The sequence below is a fragment of the Mobula hypostoma genome, chromosome 4 (genome assembly GCF_963921235.1).
Source record: "Mobula hypostoma chromosome 4, sMobHyp1.1, whole genome shotgun sequence".
NCBI lineage: Eukaryota > Metazoa > Chordata > Chondrichthyes > Myliobatiformes > Myliobatidae > Mobula > Mobula hypostoma.
Window position 1 is genome coordinate 178500517 of NC_086100.1, and position 18352 is coordinate 178518868.

The 18352-nt window shown below is 41.0% G+C and overlaps 1 protein-coding gene across 1 annotated transcript in view; it reads right to left on the reverse strand.

Annotated features, from left to right (window-relative positions):
- ubox5 (U-box domain containing 5) overlaps nucleotides 1–18352 on the reverse strand; it is a 36241-nt gene that overhangs the window by 4191 nt on the left and 13698 nt on the right. Inside the window, exons 2-4 of the mRNA XM_063047086.1 lie at nucleotides 10833–10925; nucleotides 4287–5451; nucleotides 1458–1601 (exon numbers count right to left, since the gene is read on the reverse strand). Coding sequence (XP_062903156.1) covers nucleotides 1458–1601; nucleotides 4287–5451; nucleotides 10833–10883 — 1360 coding nt within the window. The 5' untranslated portion in view covers nucleotides 10884–10925. The remainder of the gene's footprint in view (nucleotides 1–1457; nucleotides 1602–4286; nucleotides 5452–10832; nucleotides 10926–18352) is intronic.

Here is an 18352-nt window from a genome sequence, read left to right on the forward strand (position 1 = left end):
TCTCCATCCTGGTCCTTTTTGGCAACAGAAGTGTTAGGGTGCAGCATCTGCCCAGCCTCTCAAACAAATATTTATATATTCATTTTAAGGGATATGATCAATGCAAGGCCATCATTTCTGACTTCTCTATTTAATTGAGAAAGTAGTAAAATCATACAGTGCAGCACAGTAAGAGCCCATCTCATCCTGTCCCACTGTGATGCCTCTCTATAGTAACCTATGTGGCATGTTTGTTTAGAGGATGTCACAGTAGTGTAATGGTTAGCGTAATGCCTTACAGCATTAATGACACGTTCAAATCAGCTGCTGTCTGGAAGGAGTTTGTATGTTCTCCCTGTGACCATGTGAGTTTGTTCTGGGTGATCTGGGTTTCTCCCACATTCCAAAAACACAAAGTTAGGATTAATGAGTTGTGGGCATGCTATATTGGTGACAAAAGCATAGCAACGCTTGTGAGCTGCACCCAGCACAACTTCAGACTGTGTTGGTTGTGCACACAAACAACGTATTTTTCTATAGGCTTCAATGGACATGTGACAAATAAAGCTAATCACTCGTTACCTAATTTTATATGCCTACTTTAGGCCTAAGTTCCTCCGAGCCTTTCCAATACATGTATCTGATCAAATACCAAATAAATATTGTATCTGCCTCTACCACCTCCTACTAAGGCAGCTCGTTCCAGATAACCACCACTCTGTGTGATATAAAGCGGGGGAAATACCCTTCTCCTGTATTTCCCCCGCTAAGGTAGAGCGTTCCTATGAAACCTTTCGTGCCGAAATGGTGTAAGTGAAGAAGCAATTGCCATTAATTTATATGGGAAAAATTTTTTGAGCGTTCCCAGACCCAAAAAATAACCTAACAAATCATACCAAATAACACATAAAACCAAAAATGAATAACAATAACATATAGTAAAAGCAAGAATGATATGATAAATACACAGCCTGTATAAAGTAGAAATAATGTACGTACAGTATAGTCGGGAAGATGAAGGCAAAACCGATTTGTCGGAGGAAAAAAATCGGCACATAAGCACATGCGCACATCATGCTTGTACACACGGGTGCCCGCGCAAGGCTTCATGGTCATGGTAGTCTTTCTTGGGGTAAAGTGTCCCGGGATTTGACTGCTACTTTTGTCCCTTATTTGGGAGTGAGAAAGCTGGCAACCCTAACTGTAAAAGACATGTTGAGGTGACTTTATCCCTACTTGAACACCACCCCACCCCCCCACCCCAGTCGGCTGGTCCGCAAGAATATTGTTAATATTAAACCGGTCCGCAGTGCAATAAAGGTTGGGAACCCCTGTTATAGGCAGTTTCTAGAGTAGGTTACATGGTCGATACAACATTGTGGGCCGAAGGGGCTGTATGTAGATTTCTATGTTCTATGTCAGTTGACAATGACTGCAACACTACAAACCGGATCAGAATTACATTTCATATACAGTACCTTGCAGACAGTCAGCGTTGCTGCCACCTGCTGGCTGTAGTTTGTATTGACTTTGTTTGGCAGTAAAGGATGGAAATGTGCTTAAGACGGAAGCCAATGCGCTGTCCAGACTCTGTGCTAATTTCTGCTCATGTGATACCAACCCTGTTGGACACAGATCATATGTCAATCACACTTAGTCAGAAAAATGTAAATCTCTACAGGATTATGTCAAACAAGAATGTGCACTGGAGATCCAATAGATGTTTCCTCCACGATGGGAAGTGTTCAAAAAGACAAAATTAGTATCTCCAACATGGGTCAATAACCAGAGGTCATCTCAAATGTTATAATACTTTAAAAAAAACAAACAGTTTCTTAGTAGTCAAATATATCTATGTTACTACATGTTAGGAGATTTCCTAGATTCAACACTCAGGCCGATGTTTGGCAAGATAGTCAACCTTGAGCAGGATAGTGACACACTTAATATTAGGTGCTGGCTCACAGGTTCAGTGACTTCAGCTCAATCCTGATCCCCAGTGCAGTTTGTGCAGTTCACTCTCTCTATGTGACAAACAACAGAAAATCTGCTGATGCTGGAAATCCAAGCAACACAGAATGCTGGAAGAACTCAGCAGGCCAGGCAGCATCTATGGAAGAGAGTATAGTCGACGTTTCGGCAGAGACCCTTCATCAGAACTGAGAGAAAAGCCGAGGAGTCAGTGTTAGAAGGTGGGGGGAGGGGAGGAAGAAACACAAGGTGATAGGTGAAACCAGGAGGGGGGAAGGGGTGAAGTTAAATGCTGGGAAGTCGATTGGTGAAAGAGATAGAGGGCTGGAGAAGGGGAAATCTGATAGGAGAGGACAGAAGGCCACGGAAGAAAGAAAAGGGGGGAGGACCATCAGAGGGTGATGATGGGTAGGTAAGGAGATAAGGTGAGAAAGGGAAAAGGGAATGGGTAATGGTGGGGGGGGGGCAATTACTCTAAGTTCGAGAAATTGATATTCATGCCATCAAGTTGGAGGCTAACCAGAGAGAATATAAGGTGTTGCTCCTCCAGCATGAGTATGGCCTCATCGCGACAGTAGAGGAAGCCATGGACTGACAAGTTGGAATGGGAATGGGAAGAGGAAGTGGATTTAAAATGGGTGGGCACTCTATGTGGGGCTGCCTGGAAGTCATTTTTTCTAACATTCCAAAGGTGTGAGCTTGTGGGTTAATTGGACACTGCGATTTACCCCTAGCATATCAGAGTGTGGTAGAATATTTAAGGAATTGATATGAGTGTGGAGAGAATAAAGTGGGTTTCTTACATGATCAGTGTAAATTGATATTTTATGGTTGATAGAGTTGGTGAGCCAAGCTTTCACAAACAATAACAGGCTAACATGGTTCCCTTGACCACAGGCAAGATAGCTGTTAGAAACTCAGCAAGTCAAAAAACAGCTGACGTTTCAAACACAGACCCTTCATCAGGAGCCTGAAATGTTGACTGTTTATCCCTTTCCATAGATGCTGCCTGACCTGTTGAGTTCCTCCAGCATTTTGTGTGTGTAACTGAGGAATTTATCAAGGATACTTACATTGATAACAGCTTCTTGAATTCAGCACTTTCCTGACTACCAGTCCTAAAACATCCATTGTCCCCTAACCAAAGAGTCAATGTAAAAATTTTACGAGGCCAAAGAAACTGGAGTTGAAGGAACTGAGTATTAGAGTCAGAGTCACGCAGCATATAGCACAGCAGGCCCTTTGGCCCATCTACTCCATGCTTAACTATTATTCTGCCTAGTCCCTTTGACCCACAGCTGGACCAGAGCCCTCCGTTACTCTGCCATCCATGCATTCTTGTATGTGTTACAATGCATTTTCAGCATCTGCAGAATCTCTTGTGCTTGTAATAGTGAGAATTTGATTTGGTGAGTCTGCTACAATACACTTTTTTTTGACAAAACAGAAGGAAAAATAAAGGATTCTAAAATTTGCAGTGAAATCCACTCAAGTCTTGACAAAAACCCAAACCAAATAGGTGAGCATTATTGTTCTCTTGTCACAGTTTTGGAAATCTTCCTACAATCTTCATTTAGACTCGCTCCTTAATTTGCCAGATGGCTTATGGACTGTGGATTTTCCAAAGTGAATATATGAATATGAGAAGGTCACCCAGTAACCTGCTCCATTATTCAATAACACCATGGCTGCCCTGACTGTAATATCCACCCTAAATTCCTGCTTCCCGCAGTAATAATTATTTCGCTCTCTTTTATACTTGTGTACCAGAAATGACATTGAACAATCTTGAATCTCTCATCCCTTGGCTGTTCTAAAATTTATCCAGTGTTTCCTTAAAATATCTGAAGACTGATCAGCACTCTTTGAGGAACAGAATTCCAAAACTCACAGCCTTCCGAGAGGAAAACATATTGCCCCGTCTTTATCTGAAATGGAATCCCTTAATTTCTTCTATTCCAATCTTCCTTTTTTAACTTCACCTTACAAACATCGAGGCTAATTTCCCAGTATGCAAAAGCCTGCTCCATATTTGTACTGTTCTGAAAAAAGGGTATGTCCTGAATTCTTTACATTAATATTAGATGAGTGTTCTCATTAGCCAATCACTGTTATCTCTTGCAACAACTCAGAAAAGATGGATCCTGACCTTGGATCATCTATAAACTGCCCTTGTTCTGTAATCTATCCACATGCCCATAAGGAATGGTCACTTGCAGAGAGATAATTGATATTGGGTAGAACAGGACCCCAGTTCTCATCCATAGCTTTGGAAGATAAAATTTGTAAATGCAGTATCACACACTGACAAAGTGTAAAAAACGATGAGAGTATACCCAAACTTTTCTCAGACTTCTGCGGTTCTTTCACTTCTGCTTTGAATCTCTTTTCATTAGAATCTGACACAGATGAATAATTTGAACTAGTGCAGGCACTTATTTGTTCAGAGACAGGATTCATGTCTGCATCCTGTATGGAGTCTGATTTTCTCTTCACTGCAGATGAGGCAACAAAACCAACTCGACTTCTCCCCACAATGTCATGGCCTGGTATTGTGCTGTGCAACACAAAGTAGTCTAGCCTTGCTTTAAGAGTCAAGTGAGGCACAGGCTTTGAGTGGTGGCTGAAAGGGACACCGGTGAAGGGATCATTTGGCACCCTGCCCCACGTAGCTTCATTCCGGCTATATTTGTCCAGTGTGCTCTGATCGATTACTTTACCACTAGGAAGTAACATTGGAAGGACCATGATTTCAGAAGTTATGGGGTCCAGAAACTCCTCTGGAATGCTCCCACCAGGTAGCGGAGATCCATGGGTACTGGGCTGTAGGCTATCACCAGGTGTATTGTTAGACGGTGCGGTAGAAGCAATTCCTTGCTTGATCACAGGAATTGATTGCTCAGCCTTGTATTCTTGGTAAGCCTTGAAGACACTTTCAATAAGTTTAAGAGGGGATGATCTAGATGGTTGTCCCCAGATGTCCAGCTTTCTGAAACAAGGCACACGACCCCCTGAAACGTAAGTGATGCAAATCCTGAGGTGATTTATGTTCGTCAATGAAAATTGTCCCTTGTTCCACAAATCCTGTTTGGAGGTATGGCTGTCAACAGCAGAAAGCTCATTAAGCTCATTGAAAGGAGCTCTGGGTTTGTATGCTTTGTGCCTAAAGGATACTTTGTTTTGGTTTTTCAGCACAACCTTCCCAACTAATGTGAAAACATCTTTGTCAGTAAAGGTCTGGCAAGCAGGCTGAGAGCTCTGTAAGGAATTTTCCGTCCATGTCTGAGTCTTATTACATGTTGTACAGGTATAGATGTCCAATCCTAAAGAGTTTTGCAAGCCTGAGACTTCCAGGTCAATTCTACAAAGCTCCACATTAAATGGGAATGACACTGTAACATGTAGAGGAGGTTTGATGAAGTATTCGGCACGGAATCCACACCTTGTCTTCACGGGATCTGCAGATATCAAGTTGCTTACGTCATAGCCGTCAGCACAGACCTGAACAAAATGCACAAAAGTAAGTTAAAGTATTTTGTCACTATAATTACAGTACAAACTTTATCTGATGTTGATACTGAGCTGTCAGGCAAAGCAGCAGGAAGGGTTGGGCTAGATCTCCCATAGCAATATGTTGCCAATTAATACAGTCCAGATTGATGAGGAAGTGGGTGAAGAATGTGTCATCTTTCTGCAACAAGAAAGAGACAAAAAGAGATCACAGATTGGCACCCTTGACTGCTATATCCAATTCAACTAACTAAGCAGCTGGTCGATTGTACTGTCTACCTTCTGTAAGGCCCTGGTTCATATTTTTACTGTTATGCTGTATGTATTTCATTTTGGCAGTTCTGTCAGAGCAGTTCTGTTTTCAACTTATGTTTGGATTATTGTTGAAGATAAGGGATGAGGAGAAATGTGTGCCATCCAATTAGGATGGTCAAATTTAGGGGAGGTTTCTCTGGTGAGGGACACTAAGGTTGGGCTTGGGGCTTTAGTTCGAGAGGAGATGAAGAGGGAAGACGCCGGAGTGAAGAGGTCGTGGGATTCGACCTGGAGTGGGACCGTGATTCTACAAAGCCCAGGATGAGATGGCTTGAGGATCGGTGACTTAGAGAAACGTGAGCTCCAACTGGTGAATATTTGACTGTTTCATTAAAATGGCCCCTTTTTTTTTGTTCTTTTCTTTACTAACCCTTTAGTCAAATTAAGAATCATAAAGATAATCTTTTAATCGTATGTGGTGTGCTGTCTGTTATTTCATGGCACTAATTTGTAACGGGGTATCGAATTACACAGCACTTGCACAAACAGGAGTTTGGGGTGGGAGTGTGCCCCAATCTTACGAGTTTGGCGGGGCCAGAGATTGCCTTCCCTAGACTTACGCAGCCGAGGACACCAGAGTGTTTCACTTCTCAGCAGCCGAGGGTCAGGTGCAAGTGAGACACTACGTGCTGAGTTACAAAGACTTCACTGGGAGGCTAAAAACCAAATACGTTAAAGATCTTTAAGATTGAGGTAATTAGTAGGGTGGATGTTTATACGATATTTCCAGGTTATGGTTGGGCTGAAGTGACTGGCAGTGGCAGTGAGGTCTAAAATGATATAGTCATCAATAAATACAATAAAGAACCTTGGAAATACTTCTTTGCCCAGGGGATGCACACTTCATGGACAGCCAAGGTCTGAAGCAGAGACAGCTACAAGGAACAGATAGGGTACAATGAAGTACATTGGGAGGAAGCTCACATGGAGCATAAGTGCCACAGAGACCATGTGGAATAAATCAATCACAAATTAGTAGACTACAGAAAGAGCCAATGGGATTGAGTCTACACTCTTCCCCATTATTTTTACTAAATATTGACCAAATTCACTTTTGAATGCCCTACCTAACTGTATAGTCACCACTCTACCATATGGTTCATTTAAAATCCTGTCCAAACATTGTACAAGTTATTCCATTACATCGCCTTTTTCTTTTGCCTGTTTGGTTTTAACTTAGTGACTGCATGAGGTTCTTCTTCCTTATTCTAAATCTGTCAGCTCTTAACAACTCTCCCCCTAAACATCTCTGCTCTGAGAAGAACTGTCTTCCACCACTATAAATGTACTCTTGGAATAATTCTGCTAAAATTTATTCTGCAACCTTGAAAAACCTCGATTTCCTTACAAAAGTATGTTGCTGAGAACTGGGTGCAAAGCACCATTTGGACATAGCAGATTTTGTTTAAGATAACTCACTGGACTTCCTTTTATGAAGTCCTGGATCCACATTGTAAATCACTAATCTCTCCACCATCTTCAAATATCTATCCGAGCACATCTTACAGTATACTATTTGAAACTTTAACACACTAAAAAGAAAAAAAAGACAATAAATCCTTTCGGAAGGCATTTTTCCTGCACCTAATTCTACCTGTTATGCCTCTGTTAATAATTGCACCATCAAATCCATAAAGTCTTTTAATATCTTAACTCTGCTGTCTTTCTACAGATGCTGCCTGACCATAGATGAGAACCTCCAGTATTTTCTGCTTTACTTCAAGGGATAAATCTCCTTGAACTCATCCTGAAGCCATTTATTGGATCAAAGGGGTCTAATATCCTAGCAGGCAGGTTTAATAGAGCTGTCAGGGAGGGTTTAAATCAACTTGGCAATACATCCTTTTTGAGATATCTGGCCCAAAACTGTTGACAGTATTCCAAGTGTGGCCTGACTAGTGTCTTATAAAGGCTCATCATTATCGCCTTGCTTTTGTATTCTATTTCCCTTGAAATAAATGCCAACATTGCATTTGCCTTATCTACCACAGATCCAACCTGTTAATTAATCTACTGGGAGTCTTGCATGAGGACTCATAAGTCCCTCTGCACCCCTGATGTTTGAACCTTTTCCCCATTTTGATAATAGTCTGCACTGTTGCTCTTTTTACCAAAATGCACATTCGTACATTTCCCAACTCTGTATTCCATCTGCCACTTTTTGGCCTAGTCTTCCAACTTGTCTAAGTGCTGCTGCAATCGCATTGCTACCTCAGTATTACCTACCCCTTCACCTATCTTCATATCATCCAGAAACTTAGCCACAAAGACAGCAATTCCATTATCTAAATCACTGACTAACAATGTGAAAAGTAGCAGTCCCAATACTGACCCCCAAGGAACACCACTAAGTCACTAGCAGCCAACCAGAAAAGGCCCCTTTTATTCCCAGTTACTGCTCGTGTCTGTCAGCCATTCCACTATCCATGCTAATACCTTTCCTGTAATGACATAAGATTTTACCCTGTTAAGCAGCCTCATGCGTGGCACCTTATCAAACACCTTCTGAAATCCAAGTAAATGGCATCCACTGTCTCTCCTTTGTCTGCTCGTTACTTCCTTGAAGAAATTTAACAGATCTGCCAGGCAAGATTTCCCTTTACAAAAACCATGGTGACTTTGGCTTATTTTATCATTAGTCTCCAAGTACTTCGAAACCTCATCCTTAATAATAGACTCCAACACTTTCCCAACCACTGAGGTTAAGCTAAGTAGCCTATAATTTCTTTTCTTTTGCCTTCCTCTCTTCTTAAAGAGTTAAATGACACTTGCAATCTTCCATTCCTCTGGGATCATGCCAGAATCAAGTGATTCTTGAAAGATCATGACTAATGCATCCATTATCTCTTCAGCAACCTCTCTTAGGACTTTGGGATGTATGGGGTTGATTGGGACCCAGGATCAGCCATGATGGAACGGCGGAGAAGACTCGATGGGTTGAGTGGCCTAATTCTGCTTCTATGTCTTATGGTCTTATGGTACAAGTCCGTAGCTTCCTGAAAGCAGGGATACAGTTAGATAGTGAGAAAGGAGTTTAGTATGCTTGCTTTCACACTCGAAACATTGAGTATATAAAAGTTCAGATGTCATGTAACAGTTGTACAAAATACTGTTTCCACTGCACATGGAATATTAAATACAGTTCTGATGGTCACATTACAGGAAGGATTGGTAGCAATAGAGAGAATGTAGAAGAGATTCACCAGCATGATGCCTAGAATTCAGGGCTGTAGTTAAAAGGAGAGATTGGGTATGCTGAGTATACTCTCACTGGAACATAGAAGGTTGAGGAGTGACCTTATAGAGATTTATAAACTTATGAGGTACATTCATAGGATAGGTAGTCAGAATCTTTTTTCCCTGGACAGGAGAGTCTAGAACTAGAGGGTACAGGTTAGAGGTGAAGGGGGAAATTTAAAGGAGATCTGAGAGAGTAAGTTTTTCATGCAGAGGGTGATGAATATCTGTTACAATGACAATCTTCAGAAGATTGGATAGGAAAGATGTAGAAGGATATGGGTAGGCATATGGGATTAGCAGAGACAGGCATAACTGTTAGTATGGATGAGATGTTCCTACGCTGTGCATTTCTACAATTCTATTGAAATGGATTTTTTTTTCTCCAGACAAATGGTCAGTATTCCACCACTTGACTTGAAAACCAATGAAAATATTAGTTTCGTTAAGGAAGAGAAAAAATTGGCAAAAGTACCGGGGATAATCGGCCTGCTATTTGAAATTGTATAATGGAATCCTTACATGCATCAGGAGAACTTGCTGGTTTTTAACCACCCTCCCTTTAGTACTGGGGCTTCTGATTCCGATGTTGTCATCATCTTTCTGGATGAATTAAGATAATCCATGGACAATCCTCACCACGAGGAATTCTGCAGATGCTGGGAATTCAAGCAACACACATCAAAGTTGCTGGTGAACGCAGCATGCCAGGCAGCATCGTTAGGAAGAAGTACAGTCGACGTTTCGGGCTGAGACTCTTCCTCAGGACTAACGTCCTGACAAAGGGTCTCGGCCCGAAACATTGATTGTACCTCTTCCTAGAGATGCTGCCTGGCCTGCTGCGTTCACCAGCAACTTTGATGTGTGTTGCGACAATCCTCACCAATTACTTTTCCAATTTTATAACATTACTTTCCTCACTTCCCACTGATCACAGCAATTGGATCAGAGAGGGAACAGAGGTGGGATGTATCAACAGGCCTCGGCCTCAGGTAAGCCATATACTAGTGCCAAATTCTCATGCTACTGGGAAAATAGGAGCTGAGCCAGAAGAAGGATCTCAGAGAATGTTTAGCCTGCCTTTTATATCACCAGTGATCGTCAGTATATATTGCCATGCCTATACCCCAAAAATAAGAGTTGTGGCTAGTATTTACATCTTAACATTGCCTACAGTAAGAAATCTCATCCACTCCTAAAACGGGGTGTTTCATTCAATGAACTACAGAGCTTGGTATTCATGAATTATTTGCCTTGAAAAGCATTTGGATTTCATTATCAGCCAACACCAAGTGAAGACTGCAAGCAGTCAAAGAAATTGATGATTTCTAAACAACATCCCTTACCTCACCCCACCCTATCCCAGTCACTACAATCCCCTAAAGAGAAAAATAGATATTAGAAACATAGAAGATAGGTGCAGGAGTAGGCCATTCGGCCCTTCGAGCCTGCACCGCCATTTATTATGATCATGGCTGATCATCCAACTCAGAACCCCGCCCCAGCCTTCCCTCCATATCCCCTGACCCCCGTAGCCACAAGGGCCATATCTAACTCCCTCTTAAATATAGCCAATGAACTGGCCTCAACAGTTTCCTGTGGCAGAGAATTCCACAGATTCACCACTCTCTGTGTGAAGAAGTTTTCCCTAATCTCGATCCTAAAAGGCTTCCCCTCTATCCTCAAACTGTGACCCCTCGTTCTGGACTTCCCCAACATCGGGAACAAGTAATTTTAGGGAGAAGTAATTTTGTTTGCACTGGGAACCATACATTTTGATTTAAAATTCCAGGTAATAACTCTATAAAGTATTCAGATACCTTATTGCACTGTATCCTTGGGTGAAAGTTTGGGAGGCAAAGGTTTATCATCGTCTGCAATCAGATTAAGAATAAATCCAAAAGATGCTTCTTCTGTAATGAAGGGGAAAAAAATTAACATGAAGTCAACTTGAACCACAATCAGCATGTAATAACTCATGAATGGCATTCCATACGACCCTAAGACACTGAGCCAGATTAGGCCATTTAGCCCATCAAGTCTGCTCTGCCATTTCATCACACTGATCAATTTTTTCCTCTCAGCCCCAGTCTCCCGCATTCTCCATGTATTCCTTCATGCCCTGACTAATCAAGAACCTATAAACCTCTGCCTTAAATATACAGACAGACTCGGCCTCCAGAGGTACCAGCGGCACCAGTGGCAACAAATTCCACAGATTCACTACTATCTTGCTATAGAAATTCCTCCTCATCCCTGTTCTAAAAGGATGCCCCTCTATTCAGAGGCTGTGTCCTCTGGTTTGAGACTCTCCCACCATAGGAAACATCCAATCCACATCCCCTCTGTCAAGGCCTTTCACCATTCGATAGGTTTCAATGAGGTCACCACATATTCTTCTGAATTCTAGTGAATGCAGGCCCAGAGCCATCAAATGCTCTTCTTCTGACAAAATGTTCAAACCTGGAATAATTTTCGTGAGCATCCTTTGAACCCTCTCCAGTTTCAGCACTTCCTTTCTAAGATAAGGGGCTCAAAACTGCTCACAATTCTCCAAGTAAGGCTTCAATAGTGCTTTATAAATTCTCAACATTACCTCTTTGCTTTTATATTCCAGTCCTCTTGAAATGAATGCTAACATTGCATTTGCCCTCCTCACTATAAATTCGACCTGCAAATTAACCTTTAGGGAATCCCGCACAAGCACGCCCAGGTCCCTATGCATCTCAGATTTTTGTATTTTCTCTCCATTTAGAAAATGGTCAGCACTTTCATTTCTTCTAAGTACATGGATGGCCTGCACTTTCCGACACTGTATTCCATCAGCTACTTCTTTGCCCATTCTCCTAAATTGTCTAAGTCCTTCTGTAGCCTCTTGACTTCCTCAACCTGATCTGCCACTCCACCTATCCTCTCCAAACTTGGCAACAAAGCCATCAATTTCCTCATGCAAATTACTGACATATAACATAAAAAGAATCGGTTCCAACACAGAACCCTGTAGAACACCCACTTGTCACTGGCAGCCAACTAAAAAAGGCTCCCTTTGTATCCACTCTTGCCTCCTGCCAGTCAGCCACTACTTCATCCATGCTAGAATCTTCCCCGTAGCTTGTTAAACAGCCTCATGTGTAGTACTTTGTCAAAGGCCTTCTGAAAATACAAATACACAACATCAACCGATTCTCCTCAGGCTTGTTATTTGCTTGTTATTTCTTCAAAGAATTCCAACAGGTTTGTCAGGCAAGATTTTTTTCTTGAGGAAACCATGCTGAGTATGGCCTATTTTATCATGTGCCAAGTGCCCCGACATCACATCCTTAACAGTCGACTCGAATATCTTCCCAACCACTGAAGTCAGATCAACTGACCTCCAATTTCCTTTCTTCTAACTCTTTTCCTTCTTGAAGAGTGGAGCGGAGTACAAATTTCCAGTTTTCCAGAATCATTCCAGAATCTAGAGATTCTTGAAAGATCATTACTAATGCATCCACAATCTCTTCAGCCACCTCTTTCAGAACCTGGGATGTGCACCATCTGGTCCAGGTGACTCAACTACCTTCAGACCTTTCAGTTTCCCAAGAACCCTTACCCTAGTAATGGTAATTTCACACACTTAATGCTCCCTGACACCTGGAACTTCCACCATACTGCTGTATCTTGCACAGTGAAGACGGATGCAAAATACATATTCAGTTTATCCGCTTTTTCCTTATCCAATACTATTACCCCTCCAGCTTTGTTTTCCAAGGGTCCAATATCCACTCTCACCTCTCTTTTACATTTGAGGTGTCTGAAGAAACTTTTGTTATCTTCTTTAATATTATTGGCCGGCTTACTTTTGCATTCCATCTTTACCTTAATTACTTTTTTAGTTGCCTTTAACCTACCAATAACCCACAAATTATTAAATGCCCTTTCTTTGGCTTTTATGCTGGCTTTGACTTCTCTTGTTAGGCATGGTTGTGTCCTCTGCCTATAGAATACTTCCTCTTTGGTATGTATATGTCCCATGCCTTCCAAACCCTGCTTCCAGAAATTCCAGCTATTGCTGCGCTGCCATCATCCCTGCCGGTATTCTTTTCCAATCAATTCTGGCCAACTCCTCTCTCATGCCTCTGTAATTCCCTTTACTCCACTGTAATACTGATATATCTGACTTTGGCTTCTCCTTCTCAAAATTCAAGGTGAGTTCGATCCTATTATGTTCACTTGTCCCAACAGGTCGAAATCCAGCACCAAACCAATTTTTCTAAACTGCCTGCATATTGAATTCCACCCACCCACCTGACGATTGTAACAGTACCCTTTTGGCACGCTGTTTCTATCTCCTGTTGTAATTTGTAAACCACATCCTTACTACTGTTTGGGGTCTGCATACAATTCCCATCAGAATCTTTTTACCCTCACAGTTCCTTAGCTCTATCCACAATAATTCAACACCTTTTGACCCCAAGTCACATTTTTCTAATGATTTGATTTAATTTTTTACCAACAGAGCAACATAACCCCCTCTGCCTTTCTGCCTATCGTTTCGATACAATGTGTATCCTTGGGGATTAAGCTCCCAGCTATAATTTTCTTTCAGCCATGATTCATACATGCCAATATGTAACTGTGCAACAAATTCATTTAACTTATTCTGTGAACCGCATGCATTCAAATATAATACCTTCAGTCCTGTATTCACCCTTTTCGATTGTGCCCACCTTTTACATTGCAACTCATCCTGTTGACTGCGATTTTGTCCTATCACCAGCTTCTCCTTGCTAGGAGTCTCACTACACATTGCCTCTGTTTGAAAACCAACTACCTCATCTTCAGCACTATCACTCCAGTTCCCATCCCCCTGACAAATTAGTATCAACCCATCCAAACCACTCTAGCCAATGAGCCTGCAATGATATTGGTCCCCCTCAGGTTCAGGTGTAACTCGCTTAACCCTGATGAGTCAAAGCCGCTCTGAACACTGGCATGCTCCAAATGAATGGCCCTCTGCTTGAACTTGAATTATTCTTATTGGCCTTTTCTAATGAATCCCTGTTACTGATTGGTCACTCCTCAACTCAAGAGAAACTGCAGCAAAACTCTGCCTTTGAAATCTCAATCACCTTCTTGGTTAAAAGGTAGCTCTTTTTATGCAGCCTTTATGTGGATTTGGTGGCTTTGGGTCTGTACATGTAGTTCAAATGGATGTGGGAGTATCCCATTATTACAGACTATTCTGAAAGGCCTAAATAGAGGGGCCATGGAGAGGATGTTTCCATTAGGAGAGCCCGAAGGTACAGCTTAAGAGTAAAGGGATGTCCCTTTAGAACCAAGATGAGGACTTCTTCAACCGAAAGTAGTGAATCTGTCACCACAGAGAGCAGCAGACAAGTCATTGGGTGAGTTTAAGGCACAAATTCATAGATTCTCGATTGGCATAGGAGTTAAGGCAGAAGAAAGGGGTTAAGAAATTCAGCCATGATTGAATGAATGGAGCAGACTTGATGGGACAAATGGCCTAATTCTGTTCCTGTAACTTCTGGCCTTATGAGCAATAAACTTGCCCATAGCTGCACTGGAACACTTAAGTGACAATTACCCTTACCATTTATCATAGACTTTGTATCAGTCATGTACAGAGATGGAATAACCTGGGGCTGGTCCTCCGCATCAAATGGTTTTAACACTCAAGCTTTTGACATCTTGTCTTCGCTGTTGCATTCTAATCCTCATTCAGCAATTCTCCATACAGTAAAGATGGGCAAGTTACTTACTGCTGTGGTGATGAGATATCAGTCACATCCATGCAAAAATAAGTAATCTGGCATGCCAGACAAACAAAATCTATCATGTTCTTTTCTGATCACTTTATAAATCACTCAGGATTGCAAAACAGACAGCCACTGACATTTCAGTGGTTGTCAAATTCAATGCAACATATTTCAAAGTTTTTATTGGAGATATTCCTCTGAAATCAAGGGCTTTGAAGTACCTACTGGACATCAGACTTTTGGATCAAGAATGACTGATTTCATTTTCGAGGTTTATAATTTTTTTCTTTTATTACCTTTTGCATTTTTGACAATGAATTTCTGTGTAAAGAACTGACTTTAGTCAATTAACATTTTGAACCCATAAGCAATTTTATTACTTTGCTAGGTTCTAGCAGCGATGCACAGAATCAGACAACTAATTTCTTCTGACGCGGTGTCACAATTTACCAAACCAGCACAAGGCTTATCCCTTTAAAAATAAGCACAATTCTATTGTAGCACTTTTGAACATTTATCCACATAAAACAAATTTAGATACAATACATTTACAAAAAATCAGAAAACCTTCATAGATTCTTGTTTCTTCACATTAGTGATGTGCCTTCAGAGCCACAATAAAATGATTCAGAATTACCCAAATGGTTAAATCAATATCATAAAAAATGCTGTTTTTGCATCACTAATAAGACTCAACATAATAAACATCTTTGAAAGTCCTCCACTGTCCCACCATGTAGCTAAATGTTTGTACTGTACGTAAACTACAGACTACAAAGGCTCCATGAGAAATGAATAACCTGATTAATGGAAATCCAGCCTAACACGAATTCTCTCATCCATGTTTAAAAGCAAGCAAACATGTGGATACTATAGAGAGACTGCAGAGGAGATTTACAAGGATGTTGCCTGGATTGGAGGGTGTACCTTATGAGAATAGGTTGAGTAAACTTGGCCTTTTCTCCTTGGAGCGATGGAGGATGAGAGGTGATCTGATACAGGTGTATAAGATGATGAGGAGCATTGATCCTGTGGGTAGTCAGAGGATTTTTCCCAGGGCTGAAATGGCTAACGTGGTACTTGGAAATAGGTACCGAGGGGGTGTCAGGGGCAAGTTTTTCCACAGAGAGTGGCAAGTGCGTGGAATGCACTGCCGGCGGCAGTGGTGGAAGCGGATACAATAGGGTCTTTTAAGAGCCTCTTACATAGGTTCATGAAGCTTAGAAAAATAAAGGACTATGTGCTAGGGAAATTTTAGGTAGTTTCTAGAGAGTTTCATGGTCGGCACAACATTGTGGGTTGAAGGGCCTGTAATGTGCTGCAGATTTCTATGTTCTTTCATGGTAATCATTAATGACTGGTTACAGTATATATTCCATTAGTTTTATGATGTGTAAAGGTCAGATGATTATTAAATGAAGTGTATAATTATAGCAACATACATGGATTTCTCTTGGATATTTCCGACTTCCGGAGAAATCCTCTTACGGATAGCTCTCAGAAACATAACCGTGATGAAATCTGGGGACTGCCTGTATTCCAAATCAGATCAAATTATCAGAAGTTTTTAATAGTGACTTTCGTCACTTTTAAAAACACTAAATAGCAAGTTTTTCCTTTTACTCCAAATTATCTCTGAGGATCTAACCTGGTCTGAACATATCGATGCAGTTATAAAGAAGGCAAGACAGCGACTATACTTCATTAGGAGTTTGGAGAGATTTGGTATGTCAACAAATACACTCAAAAACTTCTATAGATATACCGTGGAGAGCATTCTGACAGGTTGCATCACTGTCTGGTATCGGAGGGGGGTTACTGCACAGGACCGAAAGATGCAACAGAGGGTTGTTAGCTTAGTCGGCTCTATCTTGGGTACTAGCCTACAAAGTGTCCATTATTAAGGACCTCCAGCACCCAGGGCATGCTCTTTTCTCAGTTACCATCAGGTAGGAGGTACAGAAGCCTGAAGGCACACACTCAGCGATTCAGGAACAACTTCTTCCCCGCTGCCATCCAATTTCCAAAAGGACATTGAACCCTTGAACACTACCTCATTTTTAATATATTATTTCTGGGTTTTTTTGCATGATTTTTAATATATATATATATATATATATATATATATATATATATATACACACACACACACACACACACACATACATACACAGTAATTGATTAATTTACTTATTTTTCTTTTTCCTCTATATTATGTATTGCATTGAACTGCTGCTGTCAAGTTAACAAATACCACAACACGTCGGTGATAATAAACCTGATTCTGATGTTGTTAAGAAACAGTTGCAAAAGTTTTTCCTTTTACTACATTAATTATGTGGTCAAGCAACATCAGTTTGTTTTAAGTTCCCTGGAATTTTTGATCATTCAGTATGATGACCTGTTGCTCTGTCCTCTAGAAAATACAAAACCATTGTCAGCTTTCTTTTGGCTAAAAGGACAATTCTCTTGTAGACATTTATTTGCCTATCCAAAGTAGACAACCTTTTGGAAACACAAGATGCTGGAAATCTGGAGCATAAAAAATAAACTACTGGACAGACTACTGAAATTCCTTCAGTAGACATAAGGTTTTACTTAGAAATAAATAATCCAACTGTACGGAACAGCACCTGGCTACAAAAATCACAGCACAGACAGGAGCTGCTTTCCTCTCCACAGAAGGAGGAATTTTGAAGGAATCAGAATTATGATTAATTGATCATTTGGGTACTCTAGTGTTAACAGGTATGAAAGCATTCTGTCTGATAAATCTTTTCGCATACATCTCTTGTACCGATGTTCATTGTCACCACTGATGCCTGTGAACAAAATGGATCCACTTGCAATCATTCTGCACTAAACCCACAGACTGCTTAGCAATCAAAATCCCTACTGATTATATGTTCATAAATTACTTTCAACAAGTACTAGATGTACAATTTTAGAGCTCTTGTACTCAATTAGTATCAAAATAATCTTGATTATTTCAAACCCACTGCTGGTAACTATCCTTTCTAGTTGCCATCAAACAGTGGAGAATCACAGAGGTACTAAGATAGAGAGGTACTCAGTCCACATCGACAATCAGGCACCAATTAAAACCCTGCCTGAGCACACTTCATTCTCACCACATTCCCATCAGCTCCTCCCAGACTTTACCACTTACATCTACCCCAGGGGTCATTTTCACTGGCCATTTATCCTACCAACCCACGTTTTTGGGATAATGCTTTCAAAAATGAGATCTGGGACAGATGTCCAATTTCTATTGATCTAAATAGAATGGAGCTGTTGTTAATTCAGATCAGTTCAGTTCAGATCATGAAGGGTTGACACATTCCCCTTCTGACTGGGGAATTCTTGAACATTGTCCAGTTTTTAATGAGATTCCTAATTCTGCATCATTAAAAGCTGGTGAGACTGAATTGCAAACTGATCACTAGTAGCAGAATCACAGTAACTTTTACATAGAATATAGAACAGTACAGCACAGGGGCAAACCATTCAGCCCACAATGTTGTGATAAACCAGCTAAAAAGCAAATCAAAATCACTCAAATACTAATCCCTCCTACCTAC